Genomic DNA, 15,457 nt, shown 5'->3' on the forward strand with positions numbered 1-15,457 from the left:
TTATTTTTCTCTACTTATGAGTTATCAGAACTGAGTGATAAGTATAGAATAATGTGTTTTCATATTAAATATTAAACACGTGTACTGAAAAGTAAATAGTAAAATTCATGTAGGAGGAAAACATTTTAACTGCTCCATGCAAAAATAACAAAATGTACAATGATTTTTCCTAAGAGTGACAAGCAAATGAATTAAAGGTTTATTGTTGAAGAAGAGAAGTGTCCAGTGTTTGACGTTTTGAAAACAACGTCACAATTCTTGAAACATACTGTACCTGTAATAGCAGTAATGGAATTTAGGAGCTATTTTACTGGAAGCTATTTTAAACATCATACATCATGTACGGTACATGTAGCTCTCTCCTACTGATTAGTGGTAGAGCTACTGAATTATTTTATCATCACAGTCAATTATGTACTAGCCTTTTGACATTTGACTCTCTAGTCATTTTGCAAGACATTCAAGTTGGTTTAACCTTTAACAGAAGGTCTTTGTGTACCTTGTTTACTTGAAAACGAGATCAAGAGACGGAATCAAATGAAAAATTGCATGATCTATTTATCCAGAATTTTAGCTTTAGTACCTTTTGATTGAAAATTATATGAAACTTACTTGTAAGTTGAAGTTTGATGGTAATTTTATTGAGTCATCAGGAAGTGTAAGGGATTTCATGAGATTGCACAATCCTATCCCAGAAATCAACTTTTAAAGGCAAACAAAGACTGAAGTTTACATGTAAAATCGGGTGGGTTGTAGTATAATGGTGGGCATGTGATCCCTTACACTTCCTGATGACTCAATAAAATTACCATCAAACGTCAGCTTACAGGTAAGTGTCGTTTAATTTTCAATTCTATTTGGTCATCATTCAGTGTAGGGATCCCATGAGATGTTTAAAACCTGTATTTGTGAGCGCAAAGATAACAAATATCCAATATGTCAGGTGACACAACATTTATTTCTTCAATGGCTCAAATCTCACTGACAGAGAGTGACAAATAGGTTACACTGGCTGTGTACTGTCCAACAGAACTTTTGCCAACTCTCTATGTTGTTGAATTGGTTTCTTATAATACTTTGCAAATTTAAAGTGCAAAGTCCTGACCAACCTGCAGTGTGAAGAATAATGTCAACAGGAACCTTAGCTACTGCAGCTGTACTGGCTGACGCAGACCTCATACTATGAGGTTTAAAGCGACTTAAATCAATTGCAGCAAGTTCTAACTAAAGGTGGTTTTAACCCACTGACTCCCAGGGGTTCCTCATTGATGAGTAAAATCGTCTGGCCTTAGACAGAGTAAAATACTGTCTGGCCGGTTTAGGCAGGTTTGGGTGTCAAAGGGGTAATCCACCGAGATATAGTATCTTTGCTGGCTGCTTTATAGGTGACATGTATACGTGAAATGTGACAGTGGTTGATGTGGTTGTATTATTCTCAATCCACCACTGAAGGTCAGATCTTGCTTTATCTGAAAATTTCATGAAAGATTCAAAACCGCATTACCGGTATCTCAGGAAAACTTGCATCCATAAGGCCAATCACTTCAGAGGCGGTCCGTATACCATGCAGTGGGGGACTGGTTGTCAAGCAGGACGATCACTTTGGATTTTAATTTCAAGGCTTTGGAAGGTGTTAGTGATACCGTCATTTGAACTGAATTCAATACAAAGCCTAGAAAAGTGATGACCTGACTTGGTATAAGGACTGAATTTGCCATGTTTAGTGTCAGACCCGAGTCTGTAAATAACCTGACTGTGGTAGATATATTTGTTTCACAATCAGAAAAGGTGTTCCCTTTGAGATAATATACCACGTTTTCAAAACCTTTGCTCCTTAAAACAGAACTTGCTGGTTTCAAAAGTTTTGTGAATATTCTTGGAGCTCTACATAATCCATTTGGAAGACAAGTACACTGAAACAACTGGGTTCTTCCATTTGAATCAGAGGTATTTCCTGTGATTTAGGTCTATAGACACAGAGTAATAAGCATCTTATAAATCAATACTAGCCATGTACATGTAACAGTTGGGGCTCATACAAATAATAGCACTTTCAAGATTTTCCATTTTAAAATGGTGATGTTTCACAAACTCATTCAGATCATTTCCAATTAAGTATCAGTCGATATGAGCCTAATTATGTTTTCTTGATTGTGTTTCTCAATAACTCCTGTGTCTAAAAACTTCTCCAATTGGTTGTCAATAATAATAACGTCAGTTGCATTGAAATTGTATTCTTGGGGAATAATCTTCTTCTTCGGATAGGTAGCAAACTCAATTAATTTTAACCCCCTTTACAGCACTAAGTATGAAATGATCAGAAGTTATGGTTTGCCATACAGACAAATTGTTTCAGTTGACCAGCGACAAATGGTACAGTAATTGTGTGGTCATTATTGGTATCATCATCAAGACTCACCTGGCAATCTAGGTGGTTTTGGGACTTAGTAAGTGCTACTGTGGTTGTTCTGGTTTCCTCTTCCTTTTGTGGTGTAGGAGTAATCTCGTCGCTGGACCCTGAGACTTCCATAAAAAAGGCTTATGATTCTGATTGTGCTGGCTTTGGGGAAAGTTCGGCCTTCTTGAATGTCTGAGGTGTTATGCTGGATGCTTTGATGAAACCTGGGCACTGACTTTATTGGTTTCAGAAATCTCCTTTACTGACTTTGGCAAGTCATCTCCAAATAGCATTTTGGTTAATGGCTTTTGTGAGCTGCATAGTTGTTGTGGTTTTCTCGCTGTCCTGATTCGAACTCTGTGAGTGCCGGACAGAATTAACATCTCCGGTGGAGATGTTCAAGTGATTGTTCCCGTCACGTTTTGACATCTCGGTTGAGGCCACGGCTGATTTCAGCATATTGTGACCACAAAGTGAGCAACTGTTTACTGGTACTCGTCGAGTCAAAGAGACAAAAGAAATACACAACTTCAGTCCTGCGGACTGTAATTTTCAAAGAAATCCAGCAAAATTTTGCAGAGCTATTGTAAAGATGTCTGCCAAGGAGCAGGAAAAGATTCGCATTGATTTCTGGGATAGGATTGTGCAATCTCATGGGATCCCAACACTGGATGATGACAAAATAGAATTAAGCCCTGACAAGTGTAACAGTGCCCTCTGTCTTAAGTCCAAGCCTTGGTTTGTTAATTAGTATAATTTTAATAGTGATACAGCAACTGACTTGTCTGTTGTGTCTTTTAAACAGGCTCTTGCTGCTGAAGTCATCAAAACTATCAGAGATATAATCTCGTTGAACCCCTTGTACAAAGAGTTTCTGGCTCAGCTCATTGAAGGTGGTAAAAAAGTTGCAGATAACCCTGTTCATCTGGCTGATTTTGGTATGTGGATTGCATCAGTATTTTAAAAAGATAGTGCTTACATGACGTGTCTACATGCTCCATCTTAAGGAATTGTTTGTGGAGGAAATTACCGTCAAAAAGAATCAAGAACACCTGTACTGTAGCTAATTAAATCTCTTAAATCACTCTGTAGTGAAACAACAACAACAAAATAATTTCTAATTAAGCAAAACAAGTATACAGAAGGGGGCATGTGATTGTTGATCATTTAAAGTAAGTAAGGCAAAATACAGTTACTATAGTAATGTGCTGATGGATAGGAGATGCTGTCAAAATTAATGACAACTCCTTGCAAAAAAGCTCTTTAATGCTACATCTAACCACAAGTGTTTCTGCAGGCTCATGTGGTATATTGCAATTTTATTAATTTTTGTCCATTTGCACAATGCAGGCGCAGCCCTGACCAGTGCCGAGACAGCTCAGCTTCAGGAAGTATTTGAAGAGACCAAGGTTCCTGTGAGATTGCGACTTACTCTCGAGCTGCTGAAGAAAGAGCTTGCCGTGTGTCAGTTGCAACAGCAACTTGGTAAGGAGGTGAGTGTGTACGAGGTTTCAGCTTTTATTCAGCACATGTGCTTTTTATCCTTGTGGCATCACCTGGCCTCGTACAACATACATATACTATTTTTTAAGGCAGGTCAGTTTGCGGCAACCTGAAGGCTGGTGTGGACCTGCCAACAACTTAATTAAAATCTATATTTACAAAACCTTAAACGAAAATAATAAAAACTTCTAAAATTTAAAAACTAAAAATATAAAAATCTGATTGTTTTGATGTTATCAGACAGGCTTCTTTTTCGAATTGAATTTGGTCCAGTATCTTTGAGGCCTGTCTAAGTTTTTGTTTAAAAAGTTGATAGGAGGAAGCGTCCTTGATGGCTTCAGGAAATAAATTCCAAACAATGGGCCCTCTATACCTTACACTATTTCTCCCAATGTTGCTATTGTACGGTACATGCGAGAAGTGATTAATACGCCTTAAATTATAATTAGTATTAGTGTTGCGTGTTTTGAATAGGGCTGTGAATTGATCAGGTAAACTATTATGATAGACCTGGTACATTATAGAAGCGAGCCTACGCTTGTAAATATAGACTAGTGGTTTCCATTTTACAAGGTCAAGAACGTCAGTGTCAGGAGTTTCGGTAGGGAGTTTGTGGATTAGTTTGGCTGCTTTCAGGTGCAAACATTCCAAAGTATAAAATGCAGATGGTGAGCAAGATCCCCAAATAGCGATGCAGTAAGTGATGCTTGGTACAATCCCTTTGAAATGTACGTATTTCTTCCAAGACACTTGAGGGAAGGGCTTTAAACTTTTTCAGGAATTTTAGCTTTCCTCCAAACTTAGTATGCAGTGCTTTAACTTGGGGTTTCCAGTTCAGTTTATAGTCGATTTCAACCCCTAAGCAAGTGGATTTAGTGGTGAAGTAAGAATTTCCGAACATAAGAGGTCTTAATGGACCAACAAAAGCATGGCTGGAAATCAGCATAGCCTCAGTCTTTCCAGTGTGAACGGTCGGATGATTCTTACAGCTCCATACTCTGAAGTCAAACATATGGATACATCTGATTTCGGACGAATTTGATAGGTCGTTGACATATATTGCAAAGAGTCTGGGTCCCAGTAGAGAACCTTGGGAAACACTGATAGCGATTTGTCGTAGCTTTGATCTTGCACCGTTGACATTGACATATTGGGATCTTTCATGAAGGTAGCTTGCAATCCACTCGTGGAATAGACTCCTAAGTCTGACAATTTGGATTTAAGGATGACTTGTGCACTACATGTATCTACAGCTGTATAACCAAATGTCAACCTAAGATAGATAGTAATTTATCAAGTTTGCCAAATTTACCAAAATCACCATGTCTGTCAAGATGACTGAGTTGACGCTGAGTTGACATTGAAATTTCATCACATTTTCAATTTTGTTGGGTGTACCGGTATGTTTGGACTTACAATGACATAATCATTATTTTCAAGTTCACTAGTAGTAGTCTTTTCAATGAATCAAAAAGGTTATGATAGTCTTTGAAGAGAGTAGTGAATAAAACAAAACAAAGGAATATTTCCAAATGTATTTATGAATTTTACATGATATTTTCATCTGTGTTTTAGGGAATTCAAAGTACAAATAACAAACTTAAACACTGGATTTTACAGTAGGTCATTGTGCTAAATGTACAAGTAATCACTTTAAAATTATTGATATTATTGACTCTGCTTCCAGGTTGAGGAAAAAGTAAACAAACAACAGAAGAAATTCCTTCTCCAGGAGCAACTGAAGATTATCAAAAGGGAGCTTGGATTGGAGAAGGAAGACAAGGATGCTGTTGGAGAGAAGTTCCGTGACAGAATAAAGGATCTGAATGTACCCAGTCATGCTGAGGAAGTTATTGAAGAAGAACTTAGCAAGTTAGCATTCCTGGATACGCATTCTTCCGAATTTAAGTGAGTAATGAAACTCTTACTTAGCTCTTTGCCTACAATGGTTTAGTTTGCCCTAAATTTGTATTCTGACTCAAAGAAAGTCTTTTATGCAAATTTTGAATATATGTGATAGAAATATCATTATGACCCAAATAAAAAGAAAGTGACAATGATGGTTATTATTATTCAAGTTCCATCTCTATTACAACCTAGTGTTTGTTTCATTTTTGTTACAAGTGAAAGATTTATTTGAAACAGTCGTATGCTATTCACCCATAACACCATTTGGCTACATTTTGTTCTCACCCAGTAGTCCTATGGAAACAATAGTGCAGGAATAGGCGGTTCTTTCGTAATATTGGCTTCTTCATCAAGTTTGATATTTTTTGTCGCCACTTTGATCTTTAGTGTGACACGGAATTACCTGGATTGGTTGACTAGCATTCCCTGGGGTATTCATAGCGAAGAGAACTTCAAAATCAATCAAGCACGGGAAGTTCTGGATGAAGATCACTATGGACTACAGGATATTAAAGACAGGATATTGGTAGGGTTTATAACAGCAGCTTTATTATGCATTACACATAGAGTGTACTGTGTGTGTGGCATAATAGAATGGATTCGTGACTATAATTTTGGTTGTGTAATTTTGTTAGTTCAGCAAGTCACAGCTTAAACTAGACCTTATTCATAAATGACCCTGTTTTATTATTCTATCGCTAATGTGCAAATTATAGCCTACCAAGCCTTATTTTAGCGCAAGAATTCTTTTCGATTTACCGTGTGGTATGGAGACTTGGTAGGCTAATTTGTACTTGGACAAAAGAAATGTAGAAATTGACCAACATTTATGAATAAGGTTAATAATAAGCAGTAACCAGTGTATAACAAATGGGTATGCATGCGTTGTTGTCAGAGCGATCTTTTTCAAAAATTGAGGAAAACGGGATCAAGATGTCGTGGTTTAAAATGAATTTGAGGTTATACAGGACCTTGGTTAAAACGTGGATATGACGAGGTTGTGATAAGAAAAGTCTTCAATTTGCCAACTGTATGATTCTATTTCTTGTAGGAGTTCATTGCTGTGAGTCAGTTAAATGAATCTGTGCAGGGTAAAATTCTTTGCTTTACAGGTCCACCAGGTTAGTAATCACTGTATTTCTTTTCAAATGTTAAATGGATGAAGGGGTTTAGTTTCTAAAGAATCTGTGATGCTGCGTTGGTGGGAAAGTAAAACACAAAAATTGGTTTATTAACTGGGTGATAATATGGTAAATTTACCACAGTAAAGAAATTTGAAAGCTGATGTTTCAAACATTAGCTCTTAGTTAAAGTGAATCCGCTCCGATAAGAATGATAATTAACAATTATTATTAAATTTTCAACCTCGGTTATGCATTCCTCGTGATGTGATTGGTTCTCTCAATCTCGGTTATCAGATCATATACCTTAGTTTGACCTTATATGGTAAATGATTGCGCTAAGCGTTGCTAAGCTAAAAGTTTTTTTTCTCCGGAAAGCGAAATTTCGCGCGCCCGTGGAATAATTGTTAATTGTTGGATGGTTACGTTTTATGTGACATCTGAATGAATCAAGGTAGCAAAACTGTTGCCATTGGTGTGTATCCTTTTTTTACCCTGAAGGGTGACCTTAGTGTCCAAGACGTTTGGTTTTTTATAAAAAAAATAACTTTTTTCAAAACATTTTTAGCCCTGTAAATAATTAAATCCCGTATTCATTTCCTTTTTAACCAGGAAACACAACTTAAGCACCTTTGGCGCCAAATGTCACCTAGAAGAATTTGTTCGGATATCTTGGCTGGAAATTGAAGTTTCCGACAATTTTAGGGAATGAAATCTTCATTTCAGAAATTGCAGGCTGAACGTTTCCTTCAAAGAACTTCCCAGCAAACCATTTGCTCATCCGAAACTGCTATAGGTGACTTTTTTAAGTGCCAAAAATTGCAAAAATATCCCTTCCGAAAACGTAAGGGACCACTTTTTCCTTTTTGCGAATCTTTTAGGTGATGTTTTAGTAAAGAAATCTATAGCTGTGCGGCAAAGTAGAGCCGAAGACTCTTAGAACAGCTTGACTCTCCTAAACACATATTTTCGCTGAAGTTTATTGTTTGGTGCCCCTGTAGGTTGTTTTGTTCCCAGAGTTAAATCCATCTCACATCCAATGCATGCTCATGGAAAAAACCACCAGCATCTTGCTTGTATCACAAATCTGGCGATCTACCAGTTTCTGTTGGTTCAATGTCTGTCGTTATTCCCAATTACTTTTTGTAGTGATGTAGGTTGGGCCATAATTATTGTTCTGAATTTAAACTGATGGTCATGTTTCCAGGTGTGGGAAAAACAAGTATTGCCAGATCGATTGCAAGAGCTCTCAACAGACAGGTAAAACAATCTAGTATCTAATCTTGATATCTAATAAGATTCTTAGGAAAGAGAAACAACAGAATTAAAAAAAAAAAAAGCGTAAGTAACTGGATTTTCTCTGGTCTCTTTTCTGGACTGCTCGGATTTCCGTGGTGGCCATTGTTATAATTTGATTTAAAATAAAGTCAAGTTAAAACGCTAAGAGACATGTAATAATAAATTATACTCCTAGCCGTGAGATTTATATATATTTATAGGCAACTTTTTCAGTATTTCAGGTTCAGTGTTGGTGGTATGACAGACGTAGCAGAGATCAAAGGTCACAGGTTAGTGTACACAAATTAAAGTGCTACTATGATCAAAAATCCACTTCCTTTTTTTCTTCAGATTCTGAAAATGTGTTTGCTTAAAACGTGACTGGAAAAATTTCGAGCATTGATTTTTATACAGAGGCTGCTTACTTTGAGTGTAGGTTTTGCACTTCACGGTCCGCCATTACTCACGCTCCAACCTCAAAGGATTGGATCAAGGGAAAAGTGACATCATTTACTCACTAGCTATTTCAGCGTGTAAGCGTCAGCTCATGATTCAAATGGGTCAACGGAAATAAAAAATACCGTTGATTTCGCTCACCTTCCTTCTAATTCATGTCTAGATGGAATATAAATCCATACATACATCTCCTTTTCGCAAAAACTACGAAAATTTTGCACAAACACTTAAATCCTTAAAATTTCAACAGTTAATTGCAGCTTATTATATATGCAAAACACAAGTTTAAAAGTCTGAAAACCAGAAACTCCTGTGCTACAGATTAATTCAGCCGTTTACATACAGAAGTTACTTTTTCTTAGACAAGAGGTTTGGAAATAGAATTCAAATAAAAAATATTTCTCTTTGAAACGTTCAGTTTGTAAGTCGCTTTAATACTACATTGAGTAGAATAGAACTTTAATAGGATCATCCTCGAAAGACTTGAATACGTTAAATACTAAACTATTTAAGGACGTTCGCGCCAAAATCTTCCTACGGTGAGATTTTCTTCATTTCCCGCCTTGAGTTAGGTCATAAAGTACTTACTCCAAAAATAAAATAAAAATTGGGGGTCACCGACTTTGTTTCGGAGATAATGGCAGTGGAAAAATGCCTTAATTTCGATAAATCTGTCATAATAACGAAAGGTAGCCTCATCTGCTCATCCATCGAAAATCCTAAAAATAAACTGTTAGAGTGAAGGTTTCCGTGCATAAGTTTTTAGGGGTGGGATTTTAAGATAATTTCATGCCGCTAGGGATGTCGTAAACAGTTGAGTTCATCCTGGACGAGCGTTTTCGTAACCTCTATCCGTTGCAACCACTACCGGAATTCGATGGCACGAGAAAAGAAAATTAAAAAAAAGACAACTTCTTACGGTGAGATTTTTTTGATTTTATCATATTTTGTAGATAGTAAGTAGAGTAAGTGATTCATGATCAAAAAAATAGGGGTCACCGATGATCCAAGGGAGTAAAATCGATGTGATTTTACGAAGCTCTTGGAAAACTTCGTTTGTCACGTTTTTGCGTGACCTGTCGGGGAAGGACTGGAACCCAGGAGAGGATCGATCGTTGAAGGGATGAAAGGTTTTTACCCCAAAACAAAGCTTTCTCGAGCACAGCAACGAAGTTTTAAGCAGTCGTCATCTTCATTTGGTTAGTGTTTTTTATAATATTTCTCCATTGCCGTCATGCTTGTCTTCTGGAGTGTGGTTTTTGTGAAATTTAATCGCTGCATTTTCCACGCAGGTCCGCACTATTCAAGCCGACGAGGACGAAAATACTGCTCTATTTTGACGAAAGTAAAGGAAAAGAACTTCAAAAACATACATTGGTTTTGAACTTAAGTTCGTAGGGTAATAAAAACATTAAAAAAAGAAACAACCCCATTAAATTTACGCAACGGTTCGTCTTCGAGTTTTCCAAACATTCAGCCACTACTCGATCAGCAGCTACCTTTTCCAGAGCTTTTACATCCTCCCGCTCACTTCTCTTCAACGTTTCATGATGATTCGGAAAGAAAGGTGCCATTCTTTTGCCGGCCTGCAATTTTTTCCCCGGCGTTTTTGTCGCCATGTTATTTTAACTAATGCTTGAACAATATTTATGAAAGTCAAGTAGACTAGTGCACGACTGATAAAAACAACGCGAACATCAGTCGTGCAGTAGTCTACTTGACTTTCCTAAATATTTTTAATCAATTTTGACTGATCACGATCTTCTCTTATCCAACGCTGTGCAAGACTTATCGTCCACGGTTTCTGCAAAGGTTTTCAAACCTCAACTTCACCAATGCTCGAAGTAATGCGTGACATATTACAGTCGCGTTACCTGCGCAGTTACGTTGCGCACAAACAATTAGCGCGAACGTCCTTAAGTTATAAATAATTGAATAAAATAATTCATGATAACATTATAAAAAGGCCTGCTCTGTAAGTTGCCCTTTTATAGCTTGCTTGAAAGACTGCAAGGAAACACAGTGCTTTATGTCATTATCTAACGCTCTCGAGCGCTGTTTGAGTAACGAACTAAAAAAGTGATTTCAGAAAGTAAGGGAGAGAAAGGGGAAAAAATGAGTAAGTTTTTTACCATATAAGGGTCGGTCGCTATACGGACCTCCCAGCTGGCAAATAACATATATTTATCAAGTAAAGTGTCAAGTCTTCTAGCGCTGGAGCACTACTAATTGGGAACTCTATAAACCGAAATCAACAAATCAATGGAGATCAAGTCAAATGTTGGTTTTTGTGGAGAGGGGAAAACCGGAGAACCCGGAGAAAAACCTCTCGGTGCAGGGTAGAGAACCAAGAAACTCAACCCACATATGACGCTGAGTCTGGGAAGCGAACCCGGGCCACATTGGTGGGAGGCGAGTGCTCTCATCGCTGCGCCAGCCCTTGGGTGATTTTGTGTTTAGTTAACAAATTTTTGAAATCCAAAGAAAAAGAAGAATAGTTTGGTCATGGTAGCACTTTAATTTCTGCGTTGAGGTCACCACCCAACTAATCAGTTATATTAGAAGAATTTTTGACAAGCCTGAACGTAACCATCTCTGTCTAACAAATGTCAACCAAAGTACGTTTTTGTGCAATTTAAACTGGCTGAAATCGGTTTCAACAATCTCAAGAGACTGTCTTATTAGAAGGATTGACTCTTCAACACTGTTTCAAGTAACAACAATGTTTTGGTACACAATTTTCCAATTGTAAAGTTAGCTCTGAATCTGCTCTAGAAGAGAATTTGATTTTAATTTTTTTCCAAGAGTGTCAGCTTGACCTGGTAATCACTTTACATCATTAAAAAATAGGGGTCACCGATTTCGTTTGTGGTTTTAGATGGTTTTCCTGTTACTATGGTGACCTTTCAAGTCACAACATTGAGTGCATTTCGGTGAGCCATAATAATTTTCGTTGTTTCACTCGGTATAAAACATAGCTGTTTGGTGGTACAGTGTTGTAGAGCCAAACCTTTCCAAATCATGGAGCTTCTTGAAAGTTATGAAACTGGTTTGAGTCACCTTAAAGCAACAAGGTTGGAATGATTGAGCTAAAGCGACTTTCAAACGATATGATTGAGTAAAGAGAAACGATGGAAACGGTGTCCCTGGGCTGTGTTAGTCCGACAAAGTTCGAACCTGAGGTCTCCTGCATGGTAGCGGTCGGCGGTTGACTTGAGATGATTGCTTTGCCTTTTTCAACCGCGTTGTTAGGTGGTCTCTTATCGCCCAACATGTATGGTATGTCTTATGGTCCTGCGGTATCTGCCAGAGCTGTGTACTGTACATACATAGAACTTTATTTGATTAACTGGTTAAAATTTGGCATTCATAGGCTGGTGTAGGCCTACTATACAACAAACTACAATGAAGAAACAATAACAAGAACAGCAAGATAAGAAAAACTTATCTTTTATAGTTTTCTGCAAGTGCCGAAAAAAATGCGCCGCTTCGTCATGTATGTTATCGAGAAAGAAATTCTGTTAGACCCTAATTACCGTATAGAGTCCTTCGCAGCCGTTTTTGGGTTATCACACAACGCTTCTCCCGAGTTCCTTTGGTGGCGGGGAGCGTTGCCTGACATCCCAAAAATTTTGTTGGGTCCGCCTTTCATTAAATGCAATGCTTCTGACAGACTAGTCGTGCTTAAGCGTTTTTGTAATATGCCATTATTCTATTCGCTAATTAATATTTGTGGATTGTCATATTCGGTAACACTATGTTTTTCGCAGGCGAACGTACGTTGGTGCCATGCCTGGTAAAATTATCCAATGTCTTAAGAAGACCAGAACGGAAAACCCTCTTATTCTTATTGACGAGGTAATTATAAGCTTTCAAATATGAAATGTCATATTAAAATTTCAGTATCACGATAGAGAAGTTTTACGCTGAAATTGTATTCAACAAAAGCAATGTTTTAGGCGCGCCAAGTAAAATATTTACATTTGTAGTGATAAGCACTGATCCTGACCTCATTTTCGAGAAGTATTTGCCAATTTTTTTTCTTAATAGTGACACTTAACGTAAGTATAATTTCCGATTAAGCCGGTATTTGGTTAAGTTAAGTTTTACTCTTGTGGCCAGTGTTAAGTGCTTCGAAGATGAAATTTTCCTTCGGCCTAGTGTTTCTGTGATTATTGTAAAGTATGACGCGGATTCATTGCAGTCACAATTAACGATGGGTAATATTGCACGTGTTGTTTTTAGACAAGTCAGTTAACAAAATCAACTGTGGAACTGCTCTTAATTGCTGCTGTAATGTAAGCGGCTGCTTTCAGTTGGCTCTCGCCTGCTTGTGACTTAACATCATCTCGGTTTTTTTTTTGGGCGGGGTTTTTTTTTTTCAGGTTGACAAGATAGGTCGTGGTGTTCAGGGAGACCCCGCCTCAGCCCTCCTCGAACTTCTTGATCCGGAGCAGAATTCAGGCTTCCTGGACCATTATCTAGATGTACCGGTGGATCTGTCCAAGGTAACAGTAAATAGTTTAGTCATGATGAGTTCCGGCTGGTGTTTCCAAATGCGAGGAGAATATCTCTCCCTTTTGTCATTTTATTAGTAATGACACCTTTGCTTTGTACCAAGGAGAACAGAGTGGCGAAAGAATTCACCACATTTCTTTCTTCCATTTTTTTTTCTTTTTGAGATGATGAGCTCAAACGCTATTCTTTCAATAAAATACAACTGGTTTCTCGTTGCTTCTGACAGTGCGCAACGGAGAATTTACACATCCATCGGGCGTGAAAGATAGGAAGGTAGCCCATTCCGTCGTCAATGTTTGTTTGACGATCTAGACATCATCGTGCTGCCTCTGTTGCTGAGGAATGACTTAAAGTTGCTTTTTTTTCCCTCAGGTTTTGTTTATATGCACAGCAAATATCACAGACACAATTCCTGGACCATTGAAAGACAGAATGGAGATCATAAATGTGTCGGGATATGTAGAGGACGAGAAGAAATCAATTGCACAGGTGTGTGCCTTTATTCCCTATATCACAATACAACACGTTACTTGTTTCTTCTAGTCTAATTTAATTTCATAAAGGTAGCGATTTGCAAGCAATTGAAGGCATTCAGCGTCAAATTCAGAGAGAACAACCTTCTCTTAATCAACAACTGCATCACGTAAATCTAAAAGTATCCTTTTAATTCTCACATTGTCACGTTTATGTACATTCCGTTGTTACTGGCATAATTAGCACTTTTTCCGTACTTATAAATTCAACTTAACGCTTTGTACATTAATCAACTGAAGATGACAGAAGTTTCTGTCGAAACATGTCTTGTAATTTCAACAGTTTTGTCGTTTTCTTTAAATTTCTGACTTGCCTGCTGATATCAAGATCCTCAGACCAAATATACCTTAAAATTCCGAAAATAAGCCCCGGGGCTTATATTTTTCAAAGGCCCCTTTCGAGGGGCTTATTTTTGGAAGGGCTTATCTGCGGAGGGAAATTTGCGTTTCCAAATCGATTGGGCTAACCTTATAGTTGGAATTAAATTTACCGTTTTTGCTTTGTTTTACTTTGTATTTGAGGGGAATTTTCCAAGGAAGGAAGGGCTTATCTGCGGAGGGAAATTTGCGTTTCCAAATCGATTGGGCTAGCCTTATAGTTGGAATTAAATTTATCGTTTTTGCTTTGTTTTACTTTCCAATTTGTACTTGAGGGCAATTTTCCAAGTGCAAGCTCCCGGGGGGCTTATATTTGGAGGGCCGATTTAACGGAGGGTTTTTTGCGTTGCCGCTTTGGGGGGCGTATATTTGGAGAGGCTTACACACGGAGGCGCGTATTTTCGGAAATTTACGGTATAGCTAAGGGAGAGTTTTAGTCTTGTGTTTTCCGCAAACGTCTGGATAAGATTTGCTTGCGTTTCGCAGAAAATCAAGGATGTTTCATTGTATCTGATTCCTTGCCTGGTACATGTAGCTATTGATATCCAGCAATTTGTCAACTGAAGAGAGATCATTTTAGTTTGTCTTATCCCTATGAGGGCCGGTGACATTCCCTTTCGATGGTCTCCTTCCTTGGTTAATTTAAATCCTCCCTCCACTTTACAATAGGGACCTTTAGATTCTAGGACGAGGACGAGAACGAGTACGAGTTTTGACTGCCCGTTTTTAGCGGAAATACTTAGAAAACTGAAAACCCCGTACGACTGATCTTACTCTTTGTTGGCAGTATATTTTGCTCAGTTATTCTTATTGCTGGTAACTGAGCCTTTTTGCCGATCGAGAAATGCCAAAACTGCTACTTTGTTGTTGACTTGTTTTGAAACGACCGTCACGACATTTTTGCAAAACCTCGTACTAAAGTGAAGATGGTATCACGTTTTTCCCGCCAAAATGAGGCGGTTTGCGCGCGCTCACTGTTGTGCTATGAGAAGTTCTCGTCCTTGAATCTAAAGCTCGCTAATGTTATGTATCCACTCACTCCTCCTTCTTCTTTTCCTTCCTTTTGCTCATACCTCTCTGTCTAACATTGTCTTAACCGGCTAAGCTGTCACTTCCGCTGGTCATAGTTTCTGAGCTTTCTCTTTTTCACTTCCTCTAGCGCATTCCGTGCTCGGAGGTTACATCTACTTCTCTCCTGACCCAATTGTTTGTTCGCCCCTCTTTCCAACTCACTCCTTGTTCACGTCTCCACAGCCACGAATCGAAGACCTCAATTATCTTTTCCTGTGTTTTCCTCGAAGTCCAGCTTTCAAAACGAAACAGAGCAGTACTATACAGATCAGTGCTTTTGCAAACGTCATTTT

The 15,457-nt window shown here is 38.1% G+C and overlaps 1 protein-coding gene across 2 annotated transcripts in view; it reads left to right on the forward strand.

The window, feature by feature from the left end:
• The window catches only part of LOC138039196 (lon protease homolog, mitochondrial-like), a 73,728-nt gene that overhangs the window by 48,452 nt on the left and 9,819 nt on the right, over positions 1-15,457 (forward strand). For both annotated transcript variants that reach the window (XM_068885391.1, XM_068885392.1), the window contains 10 exons: positions 3,204-3,336; positions 3,749-3,891; positions 5,589-5,809; positions 6,197-6,335; positions 6,861-6,930; positions 8,138-8,190; positions 8,443-8,498; positions 12,435-12,522; positions 13,050-13,172; positions 13,555-13,671. In XM_068885391.1, coding sequence (XP_068741492.1) covers positions 3,204-3,336; positions 3,749-3,891; positions 5,589-5,809; positions 6,197-6,335; positions 6,861-6,930; positions 8,138-8,190; positions 8,443-8,498; positions 12,435-12,522; positions 13,050-13,172; positions 13,555-13,671 — 1,143 coding nt within the window. The remainder of the gene's footprint in view (positions 1-3,203; positions 3,337-3,748; positions 3,892-5,588; positions 5,810-6,196; positions 6,336-6,860; positions 6,931-8,137; positions 8,191-8,442; positions 8,499-12,434; positions 12,523-13,049; positions 13,173-13,554; positions 13,672-15,457) is intronic.

This window comes from Montipora capricornis, chromosome 2, assembly GCF_036669925.1.
Source record: "Montipora capricornis isolate CH-2021 chromosome 2, ASM3666992v2, whole genome shotgun sequence".
In the NCBI taxonomy this organism is placed as follows: domain Eukaryota; kingdom Metazoa; phylum Cnidaria; class Anthozoa; order Scleractinia; family Acroporidae; genus Montipora; species Montipora capricornis.